The following is a 25,832-nucleotide window of genomic DNA, read 5'->3' as shown; positions in this document are numbered from 1 at the left end:
AAATCAAATCAAATAAAAAATTATATTTGAGCACAATCTTTCATTTCGAGAATCATTAAAGACAAATTATTTTTATTAAATTCTCATTTTAAAAACAAATTTAAAAATATCAAAATCATAATTATTAATGGATATAATTTAACCATTCAAAAACTTTCTCTTTTATTGTTTTTTTGGAAACTTTCTCTCTTTAAATTAAATTACAAAAAAATAGATTAACAAACCGAATCATAAAAAGCCTAAAAAAAGAGATTGGGTATAAACAAAATATATCTTGAGGGATCAAATTGAGCATTTATGTGCCTTTTGAATATGATTTTTTTATATATATCAATTTTGATTCTTGATGTTCTAATTTTAGTTATAAAAATAATTTAAAACTTTTTTTATTGTAAAATTAATCTTTAATTCAATGTTGAAATATAATGACAAATCCAATACGTTAAAATATATAAATTTCAAATAATTATAAAAGATATAATTAAAAATAAATAAAAATAAAAATAAAAAAACAAAGCTACAAGAATATATTTGTTTTTTTTTTATCAAATAGCTGAAGAGGTGTTTGACATGGTAGTTCAGTTGTATGATTAAAAAAATTTATTTATTTTTTAGTTTTATTTTTTTAATATTTTTAAATTATTTTGTTGTTAAGAAATTTAAAATAAATTTAAAAAAATAAAAAAAAAATTATTTTAATATATTAATATTTTTTTTTATTTAAAAAAACTTGTTGATAACGCTACTTACAAACAACAACCAAGTGGCGATTTTGATTTTGCAATTCAGTTCCATTTTTGCTTCTCTTCAAAACGAACCTATCCATTTCTAGTGTGTAGCTGACTACCGGACCTGTCAATGGAAGAAGATCAAGACGGGAATGAAATTCACAATTGCGTGATCAAACTGGTTAGTTAATCAATCAATTAATTTCTGCAACCCATTCCTCCTCTCACTTTATATTACCTGACAATGAAATTATTACCTGACAATGAAATTAAGGAGCTAATTTATTTTAAATTTGAAATAAATGCAGAGAGAGAAACCAAAAAAACGTAGAGAGAAGGTGTACATAGGCTGCGGAGCAGGATTTGGCGGCGACAGACCAATCGCAGCGCTTAAATTACTCCAAAGAGTCAAAGAGCTAAACTACATAGTTCTTGAATGCTTAGCCGAGCGAACTCTAGCTGATCGTTATCAGATAATGATTTCTGGTGGCGACGGTTATGATTCTCGCAGTTACGTTTCCATCACGCAATCTCACCTCTCTCCCTCATTCTGATTGATGTGATGTTGTTGTTTTAAGTTTGATGATTTATTTTTCTAATAATTCTGTGCAGTTACGGATTGGATGCGATTATTACTGCCTTTGGCTGTGGAGAGAGGGACTTGTATAATCACCAATATGGGTTCAAGTGAGGATTAATTAAAATAGATTGAATAAATATTGGATTATTATTATTATTATCATTTGTTTTTTGCTTAAATAAATTTGTTTTTCTTGTTTTTGTTAGTGGATCCGGTTGGTGCACAAGAGAAGGTTGTAGAATTAGCTAGTAGTTTGGGGCTTGGCGTTTCTGTTGCTGTGGCTCATGAGGTTTCTTCTGCTAAATTAGGTATTGGTGATATCGTCATTCATTACTGTAAAAATGCTTAATGGATGTGGATATGAAGTAAGAATGTTTTCATTTTCAGGTTCAGGATCGTCGACCAAGAAGTCCTATATTATGGAAGGTGTAAGAATCCGGTACTTTTTGTTTGCTTTTATATTTGTATATCCAAGCCTGTTCTATTTTTATGCTTAATTTGCTGTTGGCATTGCATGTTACTGACACGGGCAGTTTTATTGTTGGTTTTGTATACAATTCAGTCTGCTCATGAATATATAAGTAAAGGGGGTAAACTTTTCGTATGATTGATTACAAATTTGAGGAACAAGAAAATATTGACATCTGTGTACCCAATTCGGGGAGCTTGATTTCTCTTCAATTTTTTCCTTAGTCAAAACAATAACTCAATTTTTGGCTGTGATCTCTGAAGGGTATTAGCACTTATCTTGGAGCAGCTCCTATTGTTGAATGTTTGGAGAAATATCAACCAGATGTTGTCATTACTTCACGGGTTGCCGATGCTGCCTTGTTTTTAGCTCCGATGGTATGGTATATTTTTTCTTCTCCTCCTCCCCCTCCTCCTCCCTATGTCTTCAAGAAGCTTGGTAATTTTTTCTTTTCCTAATTTAGTTAATGAAATCAGTTCTTCTGCATGTCCACGACACTGTTGCATCATTTTATATGTTTCTAAATCTTTGCATTGAGAAGGATGACAATAAGAGGCCTTTTTTGGCCAAATGTTAGTCATTGGTATGTTAAGCATCTAGTAGGATTATACGTAGAGGTGCATATTTTGAAGTACATTAACTAAATGCCAAGGGAAATGCAGATATTCAAGTGTATGGTTGAGCGGACATCTTTTGCTGGAAGAAGTATACTAGCACAGACAATTTGTGTATTCATTTGTAATGCTAGATTGTTGGATTACTATGCGGATGATGGGCTGGCTGCTTATGTGCTAGTCAATGACTTACAGCTACTCTCATATGTAGAGCCTGGGTGCTCTTGTTTTGTCAAATCTGCTGTTGTTTAAGTTTTAACTCCATTTCAGAAAGCAATCTGATTGACTTTGGTATATATACGACTAGGTTTATGAACTAGGTTGGAATTGGAATGACTTAGAGGAGCTAGCACAAGGATCTATGGCTGGCCACCTCCTGGAGTGTGGTTGTCAACTCACAGGGGGATACTTCATGCATCCAGGTGAGCATGATTAGCTTTATTTGATCATTACTGAATTGATATAATATGTCATAAAGAGTGAACTGCAGCTACTGGTCAAATTTATACTATTGATGTAATATTCTGAATTTGCTCTGTTGTAGGTGATAAATACCGAGACATTTCTTTTCCTTCTCTCCTAGATTTGTCACTTCCTTATGCAGAAATAAGTTTCGATGGAAGCCTTTGTGTAGCAAAGGCAGAGGGTAGTGGCGGGGTGTTAAATTTTAGTACTTGTGCTCAACAACTTCTTTATGAGGTTGGGGATCCAGGTGCTTACATTACCCCTGATGTGGTAAGTTAGACGTGCATATTTGAGAACTTGCAAAAGGTGAGAGTATTGAAGAACTGAAAGATGAAATGCTGTACTGAAACGCAGGTAATTGATTTCCGGAATGTTTCATTTCACTCACTGTCAGCTCATAAAGTTCTCTGTGCTGGAGCTAAACCATCTGTTAATTCAGTGCCAGATGAACTCTTGCGCTTGATTCCAAAGGTAGCCTTTTGTTCTCATCATTTGATTCTAATTTATGCACAACATAAATTAATAGAAGGATTAATTTTGACACGTAACTATCATTTTAGTTCAGCCTCAAATTTCTGCTTTGTTTTTGTTTCAGCTTTTGCTGAGAATAGTGCAGTTTCACATTCAAAGTCTGAATTATTTACATTCTAGTCACTTGAACGATACCATATATTTATGAGTAATAGTATTATTGTGCGTATATGTGAGTGTGCAAGTAAGAGGCATTTCTTCAGTCACTGCCAACAATGGTCACAATTATACATTCCACTGACTGATCTGGAAATTAGTTTGTAGGAGGACTAGCAGAGAAATTATGTTTTCTTTAGGACAATGCAGTTAGAACCACCATGAATGGTTACTGGATATCCTATAATTCATTCATTTATGTTACTAAATCTGGGACTGATCATCGCTGTATGATATGCTTGTACTTGAGCATTTCTTAGTCAGCAAATGGGCATTCACCTGGTTTTTGGCTGCTTTCTTTCTTCTTTTTATTTGATTTCTTTTTATCAGGATTGTGGATGGAAAGGATGGGGAGAGATATCTTATGGAGGGTATGAGTGTGTAAAACGTGCTAAAGCCGCTGAATATCTGGTGAGCACACTGTTAACTAGTGTGTGATGACTGAATTGTTGCCAAATTTGTCGAAGACCATCATCATGCTGATTTTTCTTTTGAAGGGACTAGTTCAGCTTATAAAAGTCTCTTTATTTTCCCTTTTTACAGTCTGTGAAGTAACATAATCCTGTCATATTTTATCAGGTCAGGTCATGGATGGAAGAAGTATTTCCTGGTGTTAGCTGTAATGTTGCTTCATATATTATTGGACTTGATAGCCTGAAGACAATTAGCATTCATGATAACAATACATCATGCGGTGCTTGTGAAGATATAAGGTTACGTATGGATGGACTATTTGAGTTGAAGGAGCATGCAGTCCAATTTGAAACAGAATTTACAGCTTTATATACAAATGGACCAGCTGGTGGTGGTGGTGTCAGGTCAATTTCCTCTGAATTCGTCCTTCTTATAGTTTGTAAGATCAGAAGCAGCTCACTTAAGGAAGTTTTTCAATGAGGCCTTGGTTACTAACCACTATATATTCATCTTGATGAATGAGCCAATAGAAGGAAAACTCAATCTTGTTATTAGGGGTACTTGTTCTCAGTGTCAGCCTTTTTTTTCCTCTGCACAAGCTAATTTGATTTTTAAGTATTTTGATCATTAAGTCAGAAGGTTCTAGGATTAGTTAGTCAAATTTCTAAACCTAGGAATGATTTAACCCATCTGGGTGTGGGTTTTACTGAATACCAACAGTTGTCTAAATGAAATTTCGATTACTTTGTGCACAGTTTTATGTTTTACTTGAACACAATATTAGTGTAACTAAAAAAAAATCTTCATTTGTAAAAAAAGAAAATAGAAAAAAGAAAAGAAATAAAGAATTCTTAAAGAACTGATAGAACAGCACTGGGGTGTGATAAACCTTTCTGTTTTGAATTTGTTGATAGCTTATTTTTATTTCTCAAAGAAAGCGAAAGATGGCATTTGATGCATTTTATACAGAGTTTGCGTGGTTGAAGACTTTATTTGCATGGGAATTACTTTTAGATTCTACTTATTAGTTTTTCCTTACTTCCCTAGCATCCCTTTTAATGCTAGAAAGTGACCATTCTTGTTTTTTAACTGTTGCAGCACTGGACACAAGAAAGAGATAATTCTCGGAAAGCAATTGGTGCTCTCTCTCTCTTTCTGTACATCTTTTGCCTCTGAATTTTTATCTGGAACTGATATTTACCTGAAACAATGTGCTAGTCAATATCATTACTTGAACAGATGTGCTAGCCAATTCAGTTTCGCTTGCTGGAGTCATGTGGAAATCTGACCGCATTTCATCTGTCATCTCCACTACAAATTTAGTGTTATAACTATGTTCTGTTCCTATTGCTCCCCTTAGCTATTGAACCCTCTTTTTTGTTCCTTTTATATGATTTTAATCAACCTTGAATTCGCAAGTCTTTTAATCAGATCATGTTGCGAGGGAGGTTGAATTCTCTGTCGGCTTTGGGAGATATTCTTACATTGAGAAGTTTATTGTGCTTTCAGGTTGAGCGTGAAAGTGTTTTCTGGCGGACTGGAGTAAAGAGCTGGAAGGGAATGCGTCCAAACAAGGAAGAAGTTGACCTTGGAAATTTAGTGAAAACCACTATTTGGCACGACCCTTTATCACAACCTCATCCAAAAAGTTCTTCACCAGTAATCGAGACCTCTCCCGCTCCATCTGGCCAGAAGATTCCTCTTTATTCTGTAGCTCATAGCAGGGTTGGAGACAAAGGAAATGACATGAATTTTTCAATCATCCCGCACTTCCCCTCTGATATTGAGAGGCTGAAGCTAATTATAACACCCCAGTGGGTGAAGGAAGTTGTCTCAACTCTTCTAAACACCTCTTCATTTCCTGACTCGGTTTCCACAATGAAGAGAGACAAATGGGTGAGTGAACATGTTAATGTAGAAATTTATGAAGTCAAGGGAATCAAGTCTTTGAATATTGTGGTCCGGAACATTCTAGATGGCGGCGTCAACTGCTCCCGTAGGATCGACCGGCATGGAAAGACCATCTCAGATCTTATATTGTGTCAGAAAGTTGTGTTGCTTCCATGATTGTGATCCTTGATTCCCCCAGCGTCGTTTTACCTCCTGGGGCACATACTCCTGCTATAGATTTGTAAATCGCCCGTGGCCCCCTTTACATGTTAACAAGGATACTGAAATGTACTGAAACATGATTAAATGATCTTAGAAAATCTACTTAGCAGCACTGATTCGTCATATTCATAATATAATTCTGTTTCGTAAATTGTATTTCTACTCGATTTTAGACTACGAAGAATTTCTGAAAGACTGCAATTCTCAAAACGAAATAAGATAAAATAAACAGTTCACCTGATGATGTAGTTCGTATCTGTCTACCAGTTTTTCTGTTCCAAGAAACTCAAAGAAGGGTTTTCAGATTTTGTACGGTAAACTCAGAAACTAAAAACTCAACCCCCTACAAGAAGCAATTTGATTATAATTTTGGAGGATAAATAGATTGTATAACAGAAATTTGTCACAAGGAAGAACATTAACAATTAACAAGAAACCTAAAATGTGAGGGAGACTCTGTGGATTATAATAGTATTTCTTTTCACTCTGGTTATCAAACTTTATTTTCCCTTCAATTTTGTCCTTCCACTTTGCGTTTAATGGGAATTGATTTTGATAATTTATTTCAGTTTTTTTTAAGGGTTCTCACAGTTTTGAAATACATTACAATGTTGGGTTTATGCTCGGTTTTACAAGAAAAAAAATTGGTTTTATTACTTCCTAAAAAACAAAACTTAGGGGACCAAAATTGACATAATACAAAGATGGAGGCTTTTTTTTAAAACACTGTTCATAGGTTGCTTTGTTGAGAGATTTGCCTCAGAGTTTTGCAAATCTCATCTTTGATCTCTTTAGTTAGACACTTTTGTATTTTAGTCCAAAATTTTATTTTGTTTACATTTCAGTACTTGAGTGTAAGAGACATGAGATAAAGTTATTAAAAAATAGTGAAGGAGAGAGAAAGTTGCTGCTAGTTAACATTTTAACAACTAAAAAAAAAATTAATTTTGAAGTCAATTAATTCATTTAACAAGATGAGTTCTATTTAGATATTTTTGACTTTCAAATTTTAAAATCACTGAAAGAAATATATTGAAGCTCAGGATTTTTTTTAATTCTAGGTTGATTTTATAAACGATTAAAGATTGTTTTGAAGTTAAATGTGAGTTTATTAAGACTTATGAGATGTTTGTTAAATATTTTCAAGTGAAAAAAGGTTTATAAGATAAAATTTGTGGGGGACTAAGAAGGTGGGGCCTATTATTTTTTAAAAATTATATATATATATATATATAAAAGGAAAGATGATCGTTTGCCCACTTCAAGTAAAAAAAAGAATTAACGGGTAGACGTACGGGTCAAGTATTCTGACCCATCCAAGTCTAGATGTTTGAACTTTTTTTTTATAGTATTTTTTTTATTTTAATTGCAATTAATTATGATAAATTAATTAGAGATTTCTAGGATATTATTTTATTAAATTCCATTTGATTTTTGTTTTGTTTTTAGTAAGATTATAACATTATTGTTATAACATTAGAAAACATTCTTTTTTTTATGACCTTTTGTCGATTTTTTTTCTTCCATTTATTTAGGTGGCTTGCTTGTGCTAATTTTTATTGTCATCTCCTTGTGCACCACTTGAAGAATGCAGACACGTGTAATGCACATGTTAAATAGTTTTGTTTTTTAAATAATATTTTATATTTATTAAAATATTAAATTGTTCTCCCAATCAATTTAATTATAACAAAAATATGATGATAAAAATACAAAAAGCTCTTCGATGCCAACTAAAGAAATTTTATTTTCACTAGTAATTAGTTATTTTACTATGCTTTTAAAAATAAAAATTCAAAAACATCCTTATATACCAGTTAAATAAAATTTATTTTTAAACGTAATTTAGTTATTGTACCATGCTATAAAAATATAAAAACACAAGTTATTATTAATCATTCTGATAATAATTAATGGACTATGTAGAAAAAACAAAACATGTAAAGTATATAGCTAACCCAATAACAAAAGTTTTATAAGGGGACTAAAGCATACTACCATAAAATAAAAAATCTTCTTTTTAAAGAAATTTGATTCGGAATATCGAAGGTCTAATATTGAAATAATTTCTAAGATTTTTCTTAACTTTATCCATTTCAACAAATAATTCGAACAAATGTCAGAATAAAAATATGTTATTGCTATGGAAGCATATATTATTACAGGGGAATGTTCAGCACGGACTAGACTAATTTCACCCTATTAGCAATTTTATTGATTTTTTTTCTAATAAAAACAAATTAGTCATTATACTATTTTAATCTACACTACAATGAGTCCTGATGCGCAGTGAAATATTTTTTTTTTTCAATACTGAACGGGATGAGTTAAAACCTTGTTTATACTTCGAATTGGAAAGATAAAGAAAAGCGTGTCGCCTGTTATATAACTTAAAGATCAAATTAGCTTCTAGATTCCAAGTCAAAGACAGCATGTGTGTGTGTGTGTGTGTGTGTGTGTGTGTGTGTATATGAACGTGATGACAATAAAAAGATAGTTGAGACATGGTGGATGGAACTGTGGAAGAGCAACCAGTCATCGTAATCTGAATGTCCAAGTTTGAAGTTAGAAAAAAGAAATCCAATCACTAGAAGTGGCGAGAACAATCCCAGAGCAGAGCAGAGCAGACCACCAATCCCAACCTGTGATAATGTTAGAATTCCAGAGGTTTTTGAACTTTTGACTGCTGTAATGCCTAATTACTAGGAACATTGATTCACATAAGGGCCACAAAAGGGGTTGGAACAGCATTTAAACAGTCTGGTTTGGTGTGTACATTAGACAAATTGATAGCATATCTTAATCCTTCAACTCAAAAAAAAAATCAAGGCAAATTCAAAAAACAGTTGGTTTTTCATTTTCTTGATAAAGATTTTCCTCATTTTGCCTCCCTTACAATTTTCCTCAAGAAAAAGTCAGAGCACAGACCTTTTTTTACTCCAATCCAACAGGTTTACATCCATAATTAGCAGTCTAATTATATCTCACAATGCTTGGGATCTCCAATCACGCGTCCATCTTATACAGCTCAACACAAAGCAGTTTACACCATTACACGAGAAGGCAAAAATTTGTGATACAAGTTAGTTTTGTTTTGACAAAACAAAGACTTCTTTGTTTAATTTCCATGTGTCTGAGGAGGGAGCGAACAACAATCCCAGGGTGCTTTTATTGTTAGGACATTTCTTGGATTCTCAGACAACTTGAACAAAAAAAAAAAAAAAACTTTCCTGACTTCCAGGATCATTTTGGAAGAGACGAGGAAAGAGGAGCTAAGGAAAGAAAGCAATGGCATTCACTGGAACCCTGGATAAGTGCAAGGCTTGTGACAAGACTGTTTATGTTGTTGATATGATGTCTCTTGAAGGAGTGCCTTATCATAAATCCTGCTTCAAATGCTCCCATTGCAAAGGAACTCTTGTGGTATGTTTTCCTTTCTGATCTTCCCTTTCCATAGCCTTTCTTGATAATCTTAGTGTTATTAGAATGGGAATTATCTTAAACAACATGCAATGGGTTCTAATTGAAGGCCAATAGCATAGCTAAAATACATGTAATGTTCATACATGACAAGCTAGCTAAGATCAATTGGGTCTGGAAAACAGCAGGCCAGCATTCAACAATGGTGTCGATCGCCGGATAGTGATTCATTGCTTTTCATTGTTGTGGCTTAATCTGGATTTGTGACAAATGATATTCCACAATAAAAAATAAATAAAATGTTCTTGATTTGAAAATTGTTCTGTGCTTGGCAGATGAGCAACTACTCATCCATGGATGGAGTCCTCTACTGCAAGACTCATTTTGAGCAACTTTTCAAGGAGGGTGGCGATTTCAGCAAGAATTTTCAGAAAGGTGATATCTTTTTCTCACGTGTCTTTTATGCAATTCTCTTACAGTATTTCAACGAGTTGCCATTGTTTAATTCTTTCCCATACACATTTAACAATTTTATGACATTTTCTTGCAGGCAAGCCTGAGAGGACTCATGAGCTGGTATAATATTCGTACATATATATCGTATCACTAATTTAAATACTTGGGGCGTGTTTGTATGTCCCGTAAACTGATTTATGGTGGCCTTTGGAAACCACCCTGATGAATGATATTATTCTGGGATATTTCAAAATCCATTCCAGCTTTCAGATCCTGTATCCTTTTCTTTCAAGATTTATAATGCTACTATATTTTCTCTGTATATTACAGATTAGGACCCCAAGCAAACTCTCTTCCGTGTTCTGTGGAACCCAAGACAAATGCTCCACTTGCGGCAAAACAGTGTACCCATTGGAGAAGGTTTGTTTTTAACTCTAAACTTGAATAAATACACAGGTCTTAAAGATCTATGTCCTATACCTCCACATTTATCATATGAATGACAAACTATTCTGAGATGCATCTTGTCTATCTTAGACATGGACCTATCTAAGAGTTTTGATAAGTGTATTATTTAACAGTCTTGCTTATGATAATTTGGAATAAGCATGTGTTGCAACCGTTCATGACATAGGTTACCATGGAGGGAGAATGTTACCACAAGACGTGCTTCAGGTGTGCTCATGGTGGGTGTCCACTCACACACTCATCTTATGCAGCTCTTGACGGAGTCCTCTACTGCAAGGTCCACTTTGCTCAGCTCTTCATGGAAAAGGGAACCTATAGCCATGTCCTCGCAGGAGCTACACATAAGAGATCAACCTCCACGCCACCTCCTGAACTGGCCGAGCCAAACACAGAGGAAGCAGCTGCTGCCGAGGATAAGTCAGAAGAACAATCTTAAACGAAGCAGCACATCATGGTTTCCTGCATTGATATCTGTTCAAGCTGTCAGGACTGTTTTGAATTTTCATGTTGTTGAATATTATTGCCGGATTGTATTCAAAGTCTACTTTTGGATTTGATTATCTTTGTTACAAATTATGCCTTGGTACAAGATATTGAACTGCACTAGTTTTTCCAAATTCTTTCTCTTGAAATTTAGTACCCTTGGCAAACGGAGAAAATATGAAAGATCTCAAGTAGTTATATCAACATTGATTGAATGATTGTTCTTTCTCGGCTATTTGCTTAAATGGCTTCCTGCATTTTCTGTGGATGCCAGAGTTTGAACTCTCTACCATGCAAACTTATATTCCAGCAACCTTGAAGATTTTAAACTTTTTGAACATTGAAGAAGAACAAAATTAGGTCGAGTTTTGGCCTAATTGTTGTATACAAGTTTCTTGATTAAAGAGCCAAACTAAAAGATTCAAATTCTTTTCTTATTTATTTCATCAAGAAGCAACCGAGCAGGGGATTAAAATCTGCTACAAATCCCAGAAACCAATACAATAGACAATCCTGTATTGAAGACCAATCCATAAAACAAACAATGACCAGATTATAAAGAAATTTGAAAATTCCACCTGCTACAAAGATCAGCGAATTTAGCATTGCACAATCTCAACTAAATCAATTGAACAATATGAGCAACTACGGCAGTGGCTTGGGAGCTTTCTTCATTAAACATCCTGGCATTCCCCTCCTTCCAAACAGAATAATGACCCCACACCAACGAAGTCTGAGGATACCTGAAGAAAAACACTTCTTCCTCAAATTTCTCTTAGCATAAACAAACACATTGCCAGTCTCGTACAGCTCCTTGAATTCAATAAAACCGCAAAATGGAACTCCAAATATCTTTAGCAAACGAGCTAAGTAAAAAACAGATGATCCCTATCTCTTGACTGCATAGAACACATAGAGGATCGATATTTCTCCCCATACTCACTGGTTGAACCTTAGCAGAAAGTCCATTTAGGATGGCTAGCCAAGCGATGAAACTTTGTCTAGGAATATGCAGAGGACACCAGCCAGCTCAAACCTCTCAATTCTGCAGTTCTTTACTCTTATTCTTACGAACTTTTGCAAGTAAAATTACCTCCAGGAGCGAGGCCCATGTGGGTGCCGATTATCCTACCAAAGATAGGTCTTCTTCCCATTGCCAACAAATGTTCCAAGTGATCCCAAACCACAAGTCAAATCTTCAAAATTTTCCTCCAATTCCAGGTACTGTCAGCATGTATATCAATACTCCACACACTTCTACCTCTCAACAGAAAAGCATAACACCAAGCTACCAATAAGGATCCAGACTTCAACAAAAGACACCAAATATTTCTAGCAATACAAGTTGTTGTGTTCCATTCCTCGAGCTTCTTTAAACCCAACCCATCGTCTTGTTTTGGTAAAGCAACCTGATTCCAAGCTACCTTTGCACCAGTGGCATTGCTATCCTCTTAATGCAAAGAAAAGCATTACACTTCTTTTCAATCTCCTTGATAATATTGATAAGAAGCCTAAAAATCGACCACTAGTAATTACATATGCTGAAAATTACAGAGAAGATTGGTTGTAATCTACCGGCAAAAGAAATAGTCTTTGCATCCCAGTTGTGATTCTGCCTATGAGTGGCTTACAATCAAAATAATTCAACTTGCTAGTTATCAGAGGCACCCCAAGGTATCTAACTGGAAGCTTACCAAGTTTAAACCCAGAAGCCTTCTGCATTTCTTCTGCAATATCAGATGAAACACTTCCACAAAACAATTCAGTCATCATAAAGTTGCATCTCAGCCAGACAAGTGATAAATTGATCCAGAATGCCCTTAAGAGCCTGAATTACTTGAGTAGATGCTTCTGTAAAAGCAATAAGATCATCTAGAAAACATAAATGAGGGAGGTAATCTTTCTCACTGTTGAGCGTCAAACAATAATCCATACCAAACGACTGTGTTCTGTTCGTTCTAATCACAAGTTAGAAGAAAAGATAGGATTCACAAACACTAACCAAGGAAAGTTACACAATTAAAGTAATAAAATTACTCAACAAAGTAAAGAAACATGCTTAATGCTTTCATTGATTGTTGAATGTCTGAATATCGACAAGGACTATTTATAGATTCCAACAAAAAACTTAAATTTTTCTTAAAATTTAGATATGCAACTAACTGGGCAAATAACTGCCCATATCCATATTATTGCCATTCGCTTATTTGTTTCATCATTGACCTTATGATTGTCTTTTCGCCATTTGCCCACGATAAGCTTGTTTTTGCCATGAATCATCTTTGCTTCACTCGCTCATTGGACATCCAAGTGTCATTTTTCACTCAAAATCTTTAACTTATTGAACACACATGGTTAATAATTTATAACTATTTTTCTTTACGTGTATTATAATTTTTTTAAAACGGATTATATTTTATAGAAAAAGAGTTCAAAATGAAATGAACTAATAATAACCCAGAACCTTCAAGGATTTTAATTGAGCCCCACATTTTTAGAATAGTAAAATGACATATCTGAAAGCCTTTTTTCATTAAGGTGTTAAGCTAATTTCTTATCAGAATGAACAAATTGTTCGCGCATGGCATTCAAGAAACCTTTTGACTTAATGCATGGAGGGATAAAACCCTAAGAATCTAGAGGTGCTTGAATTCAAGTCAAGTACTAGTAGTGTGGACCACGCTTACGAATGCCTAATTTCTGAGTTTCCTGCCTTAAAGTCCTGTTCTTGGATTGTCCGTCGGTCTTCGCCATTCCCTCCTGCTTTTGTTTGTTCTGTGAAGGTACCACCTGAAGGTTCGAAAAAGCAGGGCCCGAGAAGAACTGAACGCGCTGTGTCTTCGCTTCTTCGAACAGGATCAATATTTCAAGCCAACGACTTGAGAAATTGCAACTTTTGTTACTTCACCTGGAGGAAGCCACCATTAATCAATGCTCCCAAATTTAATGTCGCTGAAACATGCAGTTTCTGGATTTCCACTAGGGTTTCCGGTGGACAGATCTAGCCCCCGAAAAGTAACTCTTGATTTATCCGGGGGAAGGGGGGGGGGGGGGGTCGATGCTTTCTCTTTCCGCAAACTAGGGGGTTCCATTGGAAATTTCAATCAAATCAAACTTCTGACATTTCATGAGTTTTACTATCATCACATATTTCCCCCACCGGGGACATACTTAGGCCAATAAGATTTCAGCGTGTATCTCACTCTCTGTTTGAAAAATCTATATAAATTAGTACCTAAATTCCTGGCTATATCTGTCTTATTAATGGTTTTTAGATAATGCGGTGGAGGGTATTTTGTAAAGTGTTTTTTATATTAAAATATTTTTTTTATTTTTTAAAAATTATTTTAAAATTAATATGTCAAAACTATTCAAAATATATAAAAAATATTTTTTAATAAATTTTTTAATTTTTTTATAAAATACAGGTTGACTCACATTTCCAATAAAACTCTTAAATGTTTTTGTTATTCTATAAACTCTAGTAAAATAAAATTTCTCTAAGATTATATTTGGTTATTTGAAAATAATTTTTAAAATGAGTTTGAATTAAAAAGAAAAAAAAATTAATAATATTTTTTATGCATTTAATGATTTTAATATAAAATATTTTAAAACTATAAAAACAATCAATATCTTTTCAAATTAACTGTCAATTGCCTATTATTAGAAAATACATTAAGAAATTTAAATTGGAAAAAACATATTTTTTTGGTTTTTAGAAAGAAACCAACATTTTTTTTTGTTTTTAATAAATAAATTAGCAAGAAACCATAAATTAAGGATTAACTACTGATTTTAGAAAAAAGAGGACTTGATTATAATAATTGTTAAACAATAAGGGACTAAATTATAGTTTACTGAAATATTAGAATATCCTTAAGCATATATGAGAATATCAAAATCCACCTGCGTAATAATATAAGGTCGTTACAATATTAAACTGTATTCTATGGGTGTTGCAAATAAATAAAAAATCCACCAATAACTGAATTTCCTTTCCCAACCAATAATTTTCCCTTTTATTTTCTCACTTTCCAAACGAAGAAAAGAAAAGGAAAGTTCTAAGACCACAGTAGTATTTGAGCTGTACTATATTACTATTTTTCGGCATGTCCTTTCAAGCTCTCTCTCCCTCCTTTCTGCCTTTTTGATTAGTCAGTGTTGTTGAATTTTTTGATTAGTCAGTGTTGTTGTGTCCTTTTCTACTGTAACAAACTCCACCATTGATTTTCTCTCATCTTTGACTCCTATTGATCGGTTAGTTTCACTCTCTCTTCATTTTTAGTTATACACGCAAAGGGGTTTTGCTTCGAGTGTTTTTTCTTTTTTTTCTTGTATTTTTTTTAATGATTGACTTCTACGTGTTTGATTAAATGCTTAAGAGAGTCTGATTATTTGTTTTACTATAGGGCATGGAGTTTGCGTGCTATATTCAGCAGACGAATGCATTTTATAGCAGACAAGGTACTAGTTGTAGGGTATCTAATAGGTTATATTCGAGATTTAGATATAAAAGTTATGCGTATAATGCTGTTGATTTGAAGATTGTTTCGAGAGAAAGACCTTCAAAGACATTAAAGAAAAGTGTTTTATATGGTAGTGGAAGTGGAATGCGTAGTCATTTGCGTGTTGGTGGGTATGCAAGTAATCCGTTGTTTTGCAATTTTATTGTTGGGTTTGATGGATTGAGAAGTGTTAAGTTGCAGTGTCAAGGTAATGATTCGTTAACATTTATTGATGGGAATGGTAGAAATGTAGAAATTGGTGAGGGTAATGATAAGAACTTGAGAGCAGGATCTAATGGTGGCTTGGGAGAAGAGGGTGGAAGAGGAGAAAAGGTAATGGAGACTGAAATGGCGGCAGAGGCACTTAGTTTGGATGAATTGAGGGAATTGTTACAGAAAGCAATGAGGGAATTGGAGGTTGCACGGCTTAATAGTACCATGTTTGAGGAAAAGGCACAGAGTATATCAGAAACTGCAATAGCTTTGCAAGATGAGGCATCGAGTGCTTGGAATGATGTTAACTCAACACTTGATATGATTCAGGACATTGTGAACAAGGAGGGTGTTGCTAAAGAAGCTTTTCAAAAGGCAACTATGGCGCTTTCTTTGGCTGAGGCAAGGCTTAAGGTGGCAGTGGAGTCGATAAAATCTACGAAAGAAGGGGTTGATTCATTGGAGGGTTCTGGAGAGAGTGATGTGGAAAATGATGATAAGGAAGATTATGAGACTATTTTGGCTGCTCAGAATGATATTAGGGAATGCCAGGCAAATTTGGCAAATTGTGAAGCAGAGCTGAGGCGCTTGCAAAGTATAAAGGAAGAATTACAGAAGGAGTTAGACGTGTTGAATGAGAAAGCAGAGAAAGCACAAATGAATGCTTTGAAAGCAGAGGAGGATGTTGCAAACATTATGCTTCTAGCAGAGCAAGCTGTTGCCTTTGAACTTGAGGCTACCCAACGAGTGAGTGATGCAGAAATTGCATTACAAAAGGCAGAGAAATCTCTCTCTAGTTCTCATGTTGATATCCAGCAAACAGCTCGGGGGTATGTGTCTGGTGATGAGGCAGTAGTCGAGGAGGAGAAGATGCGCGGAGGCAGTCCTTCTGATGTTGAGAAAGAAACAGATATGACTGTAAATGGTGATGTTTTAGTTGGCGAGCCTTCAATAGATAGACTATCTGATAAAACCAGCCAGAGTTCTGAAGAGTTATATCTTTCTGATTATTCTAGTGACCACGAGAATGGAAAATCGAGTTTGGACTCTATTAAAGATACTGAAGCAGAAGCTGAAAAGTCAAAAGGTGGCATTCACACAAAAAAGCAGGAATTACAGAAGGACCTGACCAGGGAGAGTTCATCTTCACCTCCCAGTGCTCCCAAGGCGTTGTTGAAGAAATCCTCTCGTTTCTTTTCTGCATCCTTCTTCTCTTTCAGTGGAGATGAGACGGAGTTGACAGCAGCATCAGTTTTTCAGGGCCTAATGGAGTCTGCAAGGAAGCAACTGCCCAAATTTCTTCTTGGCCTATTGTTGTTTGGAGCAGGGTATGTTTTACTGTTGCTCTTTAATTTTATTTCCATCACTGTCAACAGTCCTCCTTTAAGAGACATGTCACCTGTCCCAGTGGATGTAAGATGCTAAAAAAAATATTTTCAGGTTATAAATAAAATGAGATTGTAATAATGCATCAGCAGGGTAATCACGAAATGTCATGAAAATACAATCCTTATCAAGGCCTTTCTTGGTATCTTCACGAAATGTCATGAAAATACAATTCCTTGCCAAAGCCTTTCTTGGTATCTTTTTTCATGATGTTTTTTATTGAGGCATTCAATAGAGAAATAAACTACATCTTGGTTGTGATGACCTAGAGCACTCTGAAGGCTATTTCAATAGGTTCATGTCTCACTATCTGCTTCTGTTACTAGACTCTTACATCTAGCATAGAAGTTGCATTGTTTTTATCACAGTGTACTGAAACTGTGCACAGATTTGCCTTCTACTCTAATCGAGTGGAGAAGAGTACCCAGATGCTTCAAAAACCAGAAGTGGTCACCACAAGCATTGAAGAAGTTTCATCAAATGCAAAGCCTCTGATTCAACATATTCAGAAACTCCCAAAGAGAGTCAAAAAACTAATTGCAATGCTTCCTCATCAAGAGGCATAAGTTCACACTATCCTTCACTTCTGCTTTGGGTCTCAAGTCAACATGTATGTAGTACTTTCTAATCTGGTTGCTTGTTCTGTTTTGACAGATGAATGAGGAGGAAGCATCTCTCTTTGATGTTTTGTGGTTGCTGCTTGCTAGTGTTATTTTTGTGCCTTTATTTCAGAAAATTCCAGGAGGTGAACTCACTGTATTTTGTAGTGTAAAAATAAGTTTGTACCTTTATACATGCATTGAACGTTTCAATGTGAAATTTCAAGAACTTCTATTTTTTTAATATTAGCTTAGTCCTTCTGCCAAGCATTTTTTTCCTGCCATTTATATATCAATTATGCTTTCTTGATATTAGTCCATAGTAGTTTATTGATTTGCTGTTGTTTGCCAGTTCTCTACTTGATCATTATCTATATTTATGCCAGCAAGTTGTTTTCCAAAATGAAATTGGAAATTTGTGTGATCATGTTTCACAAATTGTCTTTGATCTGCAATTCCAGGCAGTCCTGTTCTTGGATACTTGGCTGCTGGCATCTTGATTGGTCCTTATGGTCTCTCCATCATCCGTCATGTGCTTGGTACAAAGGCGATTGCTGAATTTGGAGTTGTTTTCTTGCTATTCAATATTGGCCTTGAGGTTGGAGTCTTTACATCTAGACTATGTGGCTGGAATTTAACATTCATTCAAATTTAAACTATTGATGCTAAAGCAGTCTTCTGTCTCTTACAGCTCTCTGTTGAAAGGCTTAGTTCCATGAAAAAATATGTTTTTGGATTAGGCTCTGCTCAGGTACTTGGGATTTTTTCTCCCACATTTTTCATTGCTCAATCCATCTATGCTCTGTGCTTTCTATTCATATGTCGATTAACTTACATTTTAATGTGGATGATGCAGGTCTTGGTGACAGCAGTGGTTATTGGCTTGGTCACACATTTTGTTTCCAGGCTGCCTGGTCCTGCTGCAATTGTCATTGGAAATGGCCTGGCACTATCTTCTACTGCTGTTGTTCTACAGGTAGCGTAATAGTGCAGATTTTGCTTTAAATTTAAGCATTGCAGCTTTCTCTAACCAAGAGTCCTTCAGTTCAGGAAAGATAATTTTCTGGATCAAACACAAGCTTCCTAGACCAAAATATTTGAACCTTTTACATTATCTACTGTCCACACCCTGCAAAATGGTAAAGTTAAACTAACACCATTTGTAATTTTGATCTGAAATATCAACATTTTGATCGCATATCTAGAATCTTTGTAACTCATTAAAGTCAGTTTTGGATGTAATCTGTCAATATTATGATTGCACGCTCATGATCGTGCCATACTTCCCCCACTGAAAATGAGCTTCTGATCAAGGCTCATTTCTTCTATGAACCTGTCTGTCAAATCTGCAATTACTTATTTTGATGGACAAGAGAATTGATAGATAGTGGTCTTAATTTGCAGGTGTTGCAGGAGCGAGGTGAGAGCACATCACGCCATGGACGTGCTACTTTCTCTGTCCTACTATTCCAGGTCACTCCACAGTTCCCTTAAAAGAAAAGAAAAAAACTTTTATGTCTTGGTAGTGGTATAGCTTCAGAAAAAAGCTACTTTGTCTTGGTAGTGACATGGTTTCTTTTTCTTGGTGGCCATGTTATGCCATAGGAGTGGTTCTTTATGCTCACACTTTCTTTAGTGAATATCTTATGTATCTGTATCATAATAATATTCAAGATGAGAATAAAATTCCACTGCTGTATGTTGTAGTAAAACTATGCCTGTAATCATGTAAAAGTTCCCCAATCCTTTGTGGAGTAGGAATTTCTCCTTATAATTCCTTTGAGATATCTTTTAATGTTCATGTTATATGTAGTCTTTTTTGCATTGCAATCTTTAATCTTATTTATTCTTTTCAGGATTTGGCTGTTGTGGTGTTGCTAATACTCATACCACTTATTTCACCAAATTCATCCAAAGGAGGGGTAACTTTCTATACTAGTTTGTTTGTATATGGATGTGGTGGTGAGCTTCTGGTATCTTTTTGCTTTAAAAGTGAAAGAAATTTGCACATGTTTTGTCAGTTTGTTAGCCACACAGAATATTCTGGATATAATGAAGGCAGGATCTGGAATTTGGCATGCACTTTTCAGTGTGTTCCTTTTCTTTCAACAGCACCCGCTGTTGATAGATTTAAAAAAAATGCAAAATCTATCCTCTATTTCTTGCCGAATGCAAATAAAGTTACCAAAGTACATCAATTGCTTTTACTATTATTGTCATTCCCACTGCTGTTGTGCTCGATGTTGGTTTATGAGTGATATGATGCTGCTTTCCAGGTTGGTTTTCAAGCAATTGCTGAGGCTCTTGGGTTGGCTGCTGTTAAGGCAGCAGTTGCCATCACCGCGATAATTGCTGGTGGAAGATTGGTAAATCTTATTTTTTCTAGAATTATGGCATTTAAGTGGATGGATGGCATTTCTATTGATTGAAGTTATATCTTAAACTTTCCATTTCTATGGTCTTGACTGGAAATCTTGGGAAATTTCTTACACAAGGTGGCGTTGACTTTAGTTGGCAATGCATGGTGTCATCTGAACAGTTTATTGATGTTCCCTTTCTGTGCCTTTTGCAGCTGCTTCGACCAATTTATAAACAAATTGCAGAAAATCAAAATGCAGAGATATTCTCAGCCAATACACTTCTTGTTATTCTGGGGACCAGTCTCCTTACTGCCAGGGTATGGAAATGCTTCCAGGAGATTGTTTGAGCATGTTTTGCTTTCTGTTACTATTATTGTTGCTGCTGTTGTTGTTAATGAAATTGTGCTGTATCTTTTTCCTAGAGCAGGCTGGACTTTCCATGGCACTGGGGGCATTTCTGGCTGGTTTGCTTCTTGCAGAAACCGAATTTTCCTTGCAGGTTGAATCAGATATTGCTCCATATCGCGGGCTTCTATTGGGCCTTTTTTTCATGACGGTAGGTGTTTTAAAAAAGGAGTCTTTTGTAAGATCTATCTATTAAGTACTTTTAGTTCTCTTTTAATTCTTGTAGAAGCCATTTGTTGGTTTTTTTCATAACGTATAAGGACTATATGTGAAATCTTCTCCTTCGTCATTATAGTAACTTTTCAGGCTGGCTCTTTCTCTTTTCTCTTCTTTTTTGTACTGGAAGAACAGGCCAGCTCTGCAAGATTGTGTCTTCCAACATTTCTTTTACTATATTAGCATACAACTTACAACATTTCTTCTGTTATAAGATTGATGATATGTTAATTGTTGAACTTGCTTGATTTTTTCTTGATGATGCAACTATGTTGATCCTCAATCATTAACTGTTAACATCGGTCCATTTATGTGTTCTCAGGTTGGAATGTCCATTGACCCAAAACTTCTGGTTTCAAATTTTCCTGCCATTATGGGATCATTAGGGCTTTTAATTGGAGGCAAGACTGTGTTGGTTGCTTTAGTTGGCAGGTTTTTTGGTATTTCTATTATATCTGCAATAAGGATTGGTCTTCTTCTTGCTCCGGGTGGAGAATTTGCATTTGTAGCATTTGGTGAAGCTGTTAACCAGGTCTCTTTTCTAAATAACTATGGTTTTTTTTTTCCAATCTAATGTGTCTGTGGTCAGTGGATTCAACTTTTCATTATAGTGTTCCATACAAAGTCCACAAATTAGTTGGTCATGTGTTTAATATCCTCTGTGCATTTGGTGTTGTTTCAAAATATCTTTTTTACATTTCACAAAAATATTGAGATATGGGAAGTATCTCATTCATGATGTTTAATAAGGAAGAAATCAGTACTGAATAATTTTCACTAGTTAAATTGAGATGTGGAAATGCAATTTTTTTTTCTTATAATTTTCTTCACTCTAAGTGATGATAATATTTAAAAATGCTTGTTTCTTGTACATGTGTTGCCTAATTATTGTCATCTGCAGGGTATAATGTCTCCTCAGCTATCCTCTTTATTGTTTCTTGTGGTGGGGATCTCAATGGCCCTCACACCATGGCTGGCTGCTGGCGGCCAGTTAATAGCCTCTCGCTTTGAGCAGCATGATGTTCGTAGTTTGTTACCGGTTGAGAGTGAGGTAAGGTCACTAGTATATGAGTTAATTGCTAATATTGTGAGAGTCACAGTTTTAGCCCTCAGTGATACATTGGTCAAAGTTCAAACCTTGCTATTGGTAGTTTACTGAGCTTGATGCTTTGTTGCATGGTGACTGGGTTCCACTTGATAGATATGGTGAATTGCTAAACATGGGTGCTTTCATATAAACAATTGAAGTATCATTGTCATTTGGAAAAATTATGCTACTTGAGTGACGTGTCCCTGAGAAAATATGCGATCATTATTACCATGCATGGGAGGGGCAATGAATAGCGAAAACAAACAATATCTCAATTGATTGCTTGAGTGTAATGCATGAATTTTGTAGATGTGCTTTCAAAACATCCATTTTTCCTGCATACTGAGTTAGAACCTGTTAGTTTTGCCTTTCGAGTGTGAAATTTCATACTCTGAGGTTTACAGCAACAAGAATAAGTGGCCTAATTGTGGTTTGTTTTTCACGGTAATTTCCTTCTCTTGATCGTATTTGTATAACCTCATTTGAATGTTGGTGAGCCTGTATTAGTCATAGTGTATAAGCTATTACAAAAATCAGGTCATTCATTCATCTCCATCACCATTAATAAACAAATAGCTGCATCCCATATGATAAAAAAATAAATTAATCTGCATGTATCATTTATTGGCACCCTGGGATTTTTTTCTTCTTGTTGCATATCCAGTTTTAAAAATCAAATTCCAGTGCTATCCTCTCTCAGGAAGCGATACTGAATATTTTCTTGATACCAGCATAACAGCTACCTATAGTTATATTTTTCTCAGCTGTTTAACATTAGATGTTTGTGATGCTAGGTTTGCTTGACAATATATGAGTACTTGCTGATTAATCTTTCTCTTGGTTTATTTTGTTTACAGACAGATGATTTGCAGGATCATATTATTATCTGTGGATTTGGGCGTGTTGGCCAGGTTGATACATATTTTATTTGATTTGTTGCATATGTTAAAATGGCTAATATTGTGAATTTTGCTAGTTTTTAATATACATGCTCATGAAATTCATTTGGATTTGCCAGATTATAGCACAGCTTCTCTCAGAACGATTAATTCCATTTGTTGCTCTTGACGTGAGTAGGTAAGCCAAAGATTGAGAAATACTACCAGCAATCTTTCTGGTGTTATTTCAGAATGTTTATGTTTTTTGTTCATTGCCTATTCTCCCTATTGATGCAGTACTTTTGTCTACAAGAATTTCTTTTTTTTTATTCCCCCCAAAAATTATTGCTGTGCTCCTTTGAAAACAACATATCTTTATCAAAGACTTTTTAGAAATTAAAATTTTTTATTAGATACCATTTAGCTAATTGGATTTAGATATCAGCTACAGTGGTTCTTGTGCTCCTTGGTATGCTACAAAATCATTTTGAAACAATTGCTACCAAGAAGAGAATGAAAATATATTCCCCTTCTTATTACTTGTTTATGCCAGGATGTGGCCATAATATTGCTTGGAATATTAATTTTTTTGTGATTATGAGTGGAGAGGTGTCGCAAGATTCTTGATGACTAGAAGTTTGCTTTTTTCAGCGATAGAGTGGCAGCAGGCCGTGCCCTGGATCTTCCCGTGTACTTTGGAGATGCTGGTAGTCGAGAGGTAAAGCTAAATGCATCATGGGTTACTTATGTGGTGGTTCAACAATTGATTTTGTATTGTGTGACTAGGTCCTCCATAAAGTCGGTGCTGAAAGAGCATGTGCTGCTGCAATAACTCTAGATACACCTGGTGCAAATTATAGAACTGTCTGGGCTCTGAGCAAGTACTTTCCCAATGTGAAAACGTTTGTTCGTGCTCATGATGTTGATCATGGCCTTAATTTGGAGAAGGCCGGGGCTACAGCTGTAATACTTAAACTTCTGAATCTTTTTTTACTAGTTTCCTTTGATTTATAAAACAACTCGATCACACCCTGTTAACAACTAATACTTACAGGTTGTACCTGAGACATTGGAACCAAGTCTACAGTTGGCAGCTGCTGTTCTAGCGCAGGTAACAGCTTGCTTCTTGAGTTGCGCATCACTTGTTCTAGTCACAGCTACTTTGAAGTGCTGAAAACTGGAAATACTTTGGTTTTTCTACGTCAAAACAAGCTGGAGCTACATAACCATTTATGCTGTCCAAACGAGTCCTTTGTGTTGGCTTTATTTTAACTTCCATTCTAATGAGTTATATGATTGAAATATCTGAAACTTGGAATCTGATTGCTTGAATTGGGCCTAGTGCAATAAAAAATCAGGGGTAGGTGTAAGACTGCGAGAAACAATATAACAAAGCAATTCTGGAAGCAAATGAGCATATTATAGTATTCATTTGGCCACAGTGCCCTCATAACATTCTCATGGATCTTTTTTGATTCGGGGTTTCTTCTTTTCCTCTTCCATTTAGGCTAAACTGCCCATGTCAGAGATTGCAGCAACCATCAATGCATTTAGATCCCGCCACTTGTCTGAGCTTACTGAGGTAATCAGTGCTGTTTGTCTTATTTAATTTAATTTTTTTATCTTGACAAATTCAGTCATCTGCCCAATTCACAAGTGTATAACTTTATTACCCCACTTTCCTTGACTTAGTTTGACATTTGGGAGCTTACTTTCCCTTGCAGCTATGCGAAACTAGTGGAAGTTCTCTCGGATATGGATTTTCTCGTGTCATGACTAAACCCAAAAGTCAGTCCTTGGATTCTTCAGATGAAAACCAATTCAGTGAAGGAACATTAGCAATATGAAAATTGCCTCATGTGAACAAAGGGAAAAAAAATATTCCGGAGAAATCTATAACAATTTGCATTCTCTATTGGCATAAATTGTACAGAAATACACTGAAAGAAGATGCAATGGCACACTTACCATTTTTGATAAAATTTTGATCGACATTCTTACAGAACAAGTGGAAAAGACCACTACTTTTCCAGTTTTGTGTAATATTCTAATCTCACTTCGGTTCCTAAGAAACAGTGAAAAGGAACTGAGACCTCGGAATCTAACAGGAACTTCCAGCAATGTATCAATTTCATATTTCATTGCTATAAAGAATTGGTTTCCTGCAATGCAGCTACATTAATAGAAAGATTCCAGCAATGTATCAATTTCATATTTCATTTAAGCCAGGCAAGTTAAGGTCATTCAAGCTCATTCAAAAACTTCACTCCAGTTCATTCAATCACACTCCCTAAGGCATTCATTCTATTTCTCTTATATTATTTCTTCTTCTTCATTTATTGACTTGATCATTAAATGATTCTTGTTTTTTAGGAATAATCAAGCCCAAAATCAAAAAGTTATCTCAAGTCCACACACTTTAGTTCAAGACTTTATCAATTACAATGCTGGGCGGGGGTGTTGACTTGTTACTTAACGTAGTTTAACAAGGGTGCAAGTTTCATGCTAAGTCAAAATCTTTTTCAATTTTATCCTTTCTTTGTTTTCTAATTCTAAAGTTTTCATTACTTCATCAATTACAATGCTGGTTTTGTTTACGGATCAAAGGTTTGAACTTGAAATCTCTTGGAGAAATGGAGAAAAAAAGGATATGTGATGATGTTTTCAAATTCAATATGCTTAGGAATAAAGTTTTTTTTGTAGTTGAATTATGAATTAATTAAATGTTCATTCAAATAACTTTACTTTTCATAGTAAATGAAAATATCTCTTGATGAATGACTCATGATACCTATAAAAAGTTATTTTTTAGGGGATTCGAGGATCTTTAGATAATAAAATTAGTAATCTTATAGAGAAAAAGAATAATAAATATGTTAGAGATCATTAAATTCTAATAACAAGGTTGTTTTTTTTTTGGATATATAAGTGTTTTTTTTAATGTAAATCATGAGCATTTTATCTAGATAGTTCAAGAGATATTTATAGCTCATGAACTTTGTTTTTTTGCTTTAATAACGGTGCTTGAGAGTTATTTTTTTTCTAAAAATATTAATGAAGGATAAATATCTCTTACAACAACATTAATAAATAATAAATATCTATTACACATGCATTAATGAATGATAAATAGTGATTGGTCTCAGGACACTTATTGAGCCCATGAACATTTGGTCATATTATGCACAACACCTAGAATTGGACATGCTACCCAAGCCCACGAGATATTTGGCATAAGCCCATAACTTGGACTTGAGCATGTCGCCCAAGTCCACAGGGTG

General features: G+C 34.9%; 3 protein-coding genes across 3 annotated transcripts; all 3 read left to right on the top strand.

The window, feature by feature from the left end:
• Positions 1-749: 749 nt before the first annotated feature.
• On the top strand, positions 750-6,220 carry LOC133692555 (uncharacterized). Its single transcript, XM_062113596.1, has 13 exons — positions 750-909; positions 1,037-1,238; positions 1,341-1,415; positions 1,515-1,616; positions 1,696-1,736; positions 2,041-2,154; positions 2,699-2,813; positions 2,936-3,126; positions 3,211-3,327; positions 3,874-3,954; positions 4,123-4,361; positions 5,056-5,095; positions 5,467-6,220. The coding sequence occupies exons 1-13, from the start codon at positions 859-861 to the stop codon at positions 6,022-6,024; spliced, it is 1,926 nt and encodes a 641-aa protein (XP_061969580.1). The 5' UTR covers positions 750-858; the 3' UTR covers positions 6,025-6,220.
• Positions 6,221-9,075: 2,855 nt separating this feature from the next.
• Positions 9,076-11,030, top strand: LOC133690674 (LIM domain-containing protein PLIM2b-like). Its single transcript, XM_062110922.1, has 5 exons — positions 9,076-9,492; positions 9,825-9,924; positions 10,040-10,065; positions 10,276-10,365; positions 10,580-11,030. The coding sequence occupies exons 1-5, from the start codon at positions 9,358-9,360 to the stop codon at positions 10,847-10,849; spliced, it is 621 nt and encodes a 206-aa protein (XP_061966906.1). The 5' UTR covers positions 9,076-9,357; the 3' UTR covers positions 10,850-11,030.
• Positions 11,031-14,823: 3,793 nt separating this feature from the next.
• On the top strand, positions 14,824-24,559 carry LOC133692104 (K(+) efflux antiporter 2, chloroplastic-like). The gene is made up of 21 exons (XM_062112804.1): positions 14,824-15,156; positions 15,309-16,945; positions 17,392-17,563; positions 17,658-17,748; positions 18,064-18,200; positions 18,294-18,353; positions 18,459-18,578; positions 19,007-19,075; positions 19,459-19,524; positions 19,879-19,968; positions 20,175-20,279; positions 20,390-20,518; positions 20,906-21,115; positions 21,485-21,634; positions 22,531-22,584; positions 22,692-22,750; positions 23,203-23,269; positions 23,338-23,514; positions 23,606-23,662; positions 24,059-24,133; positions 24,276-24,559. Exons 2-21 carry the CDS (start codon positions 15,312-15,314, stop codon positions 24,396-24,398), a joined length of 3,645 nt encoding a protein of 1,214 aa, XP_061968788.1. The 5' UTR covers positions 14,824-15,156; positions 15,309-15,311; the 3' UTR covers positions 24,399-24,559.
• The last annotated feature ends 1,273 nt before the right edge of the window (positions 24,560-25,832 follow it).

The sequence above is a fragment of the Populus nigra genome, chromosome 4 (genome assembly GCF_951802175.1).
Source record: "Populus nigra chromosome 4, ddPopNigr1.1, whole genome shotgun sequence".
In the NCBI taxonomy this organism is placed as follows: domain Eukaryota; kingdom Viridiplantae; phylum Streptophyta; class Magnoliopsida; order Malpighiales; family Salicaceae; genus Populus; species Populus nigra.
This window is presented reverse-complemented; position numbering and strand designations above follow the sequence as displayed.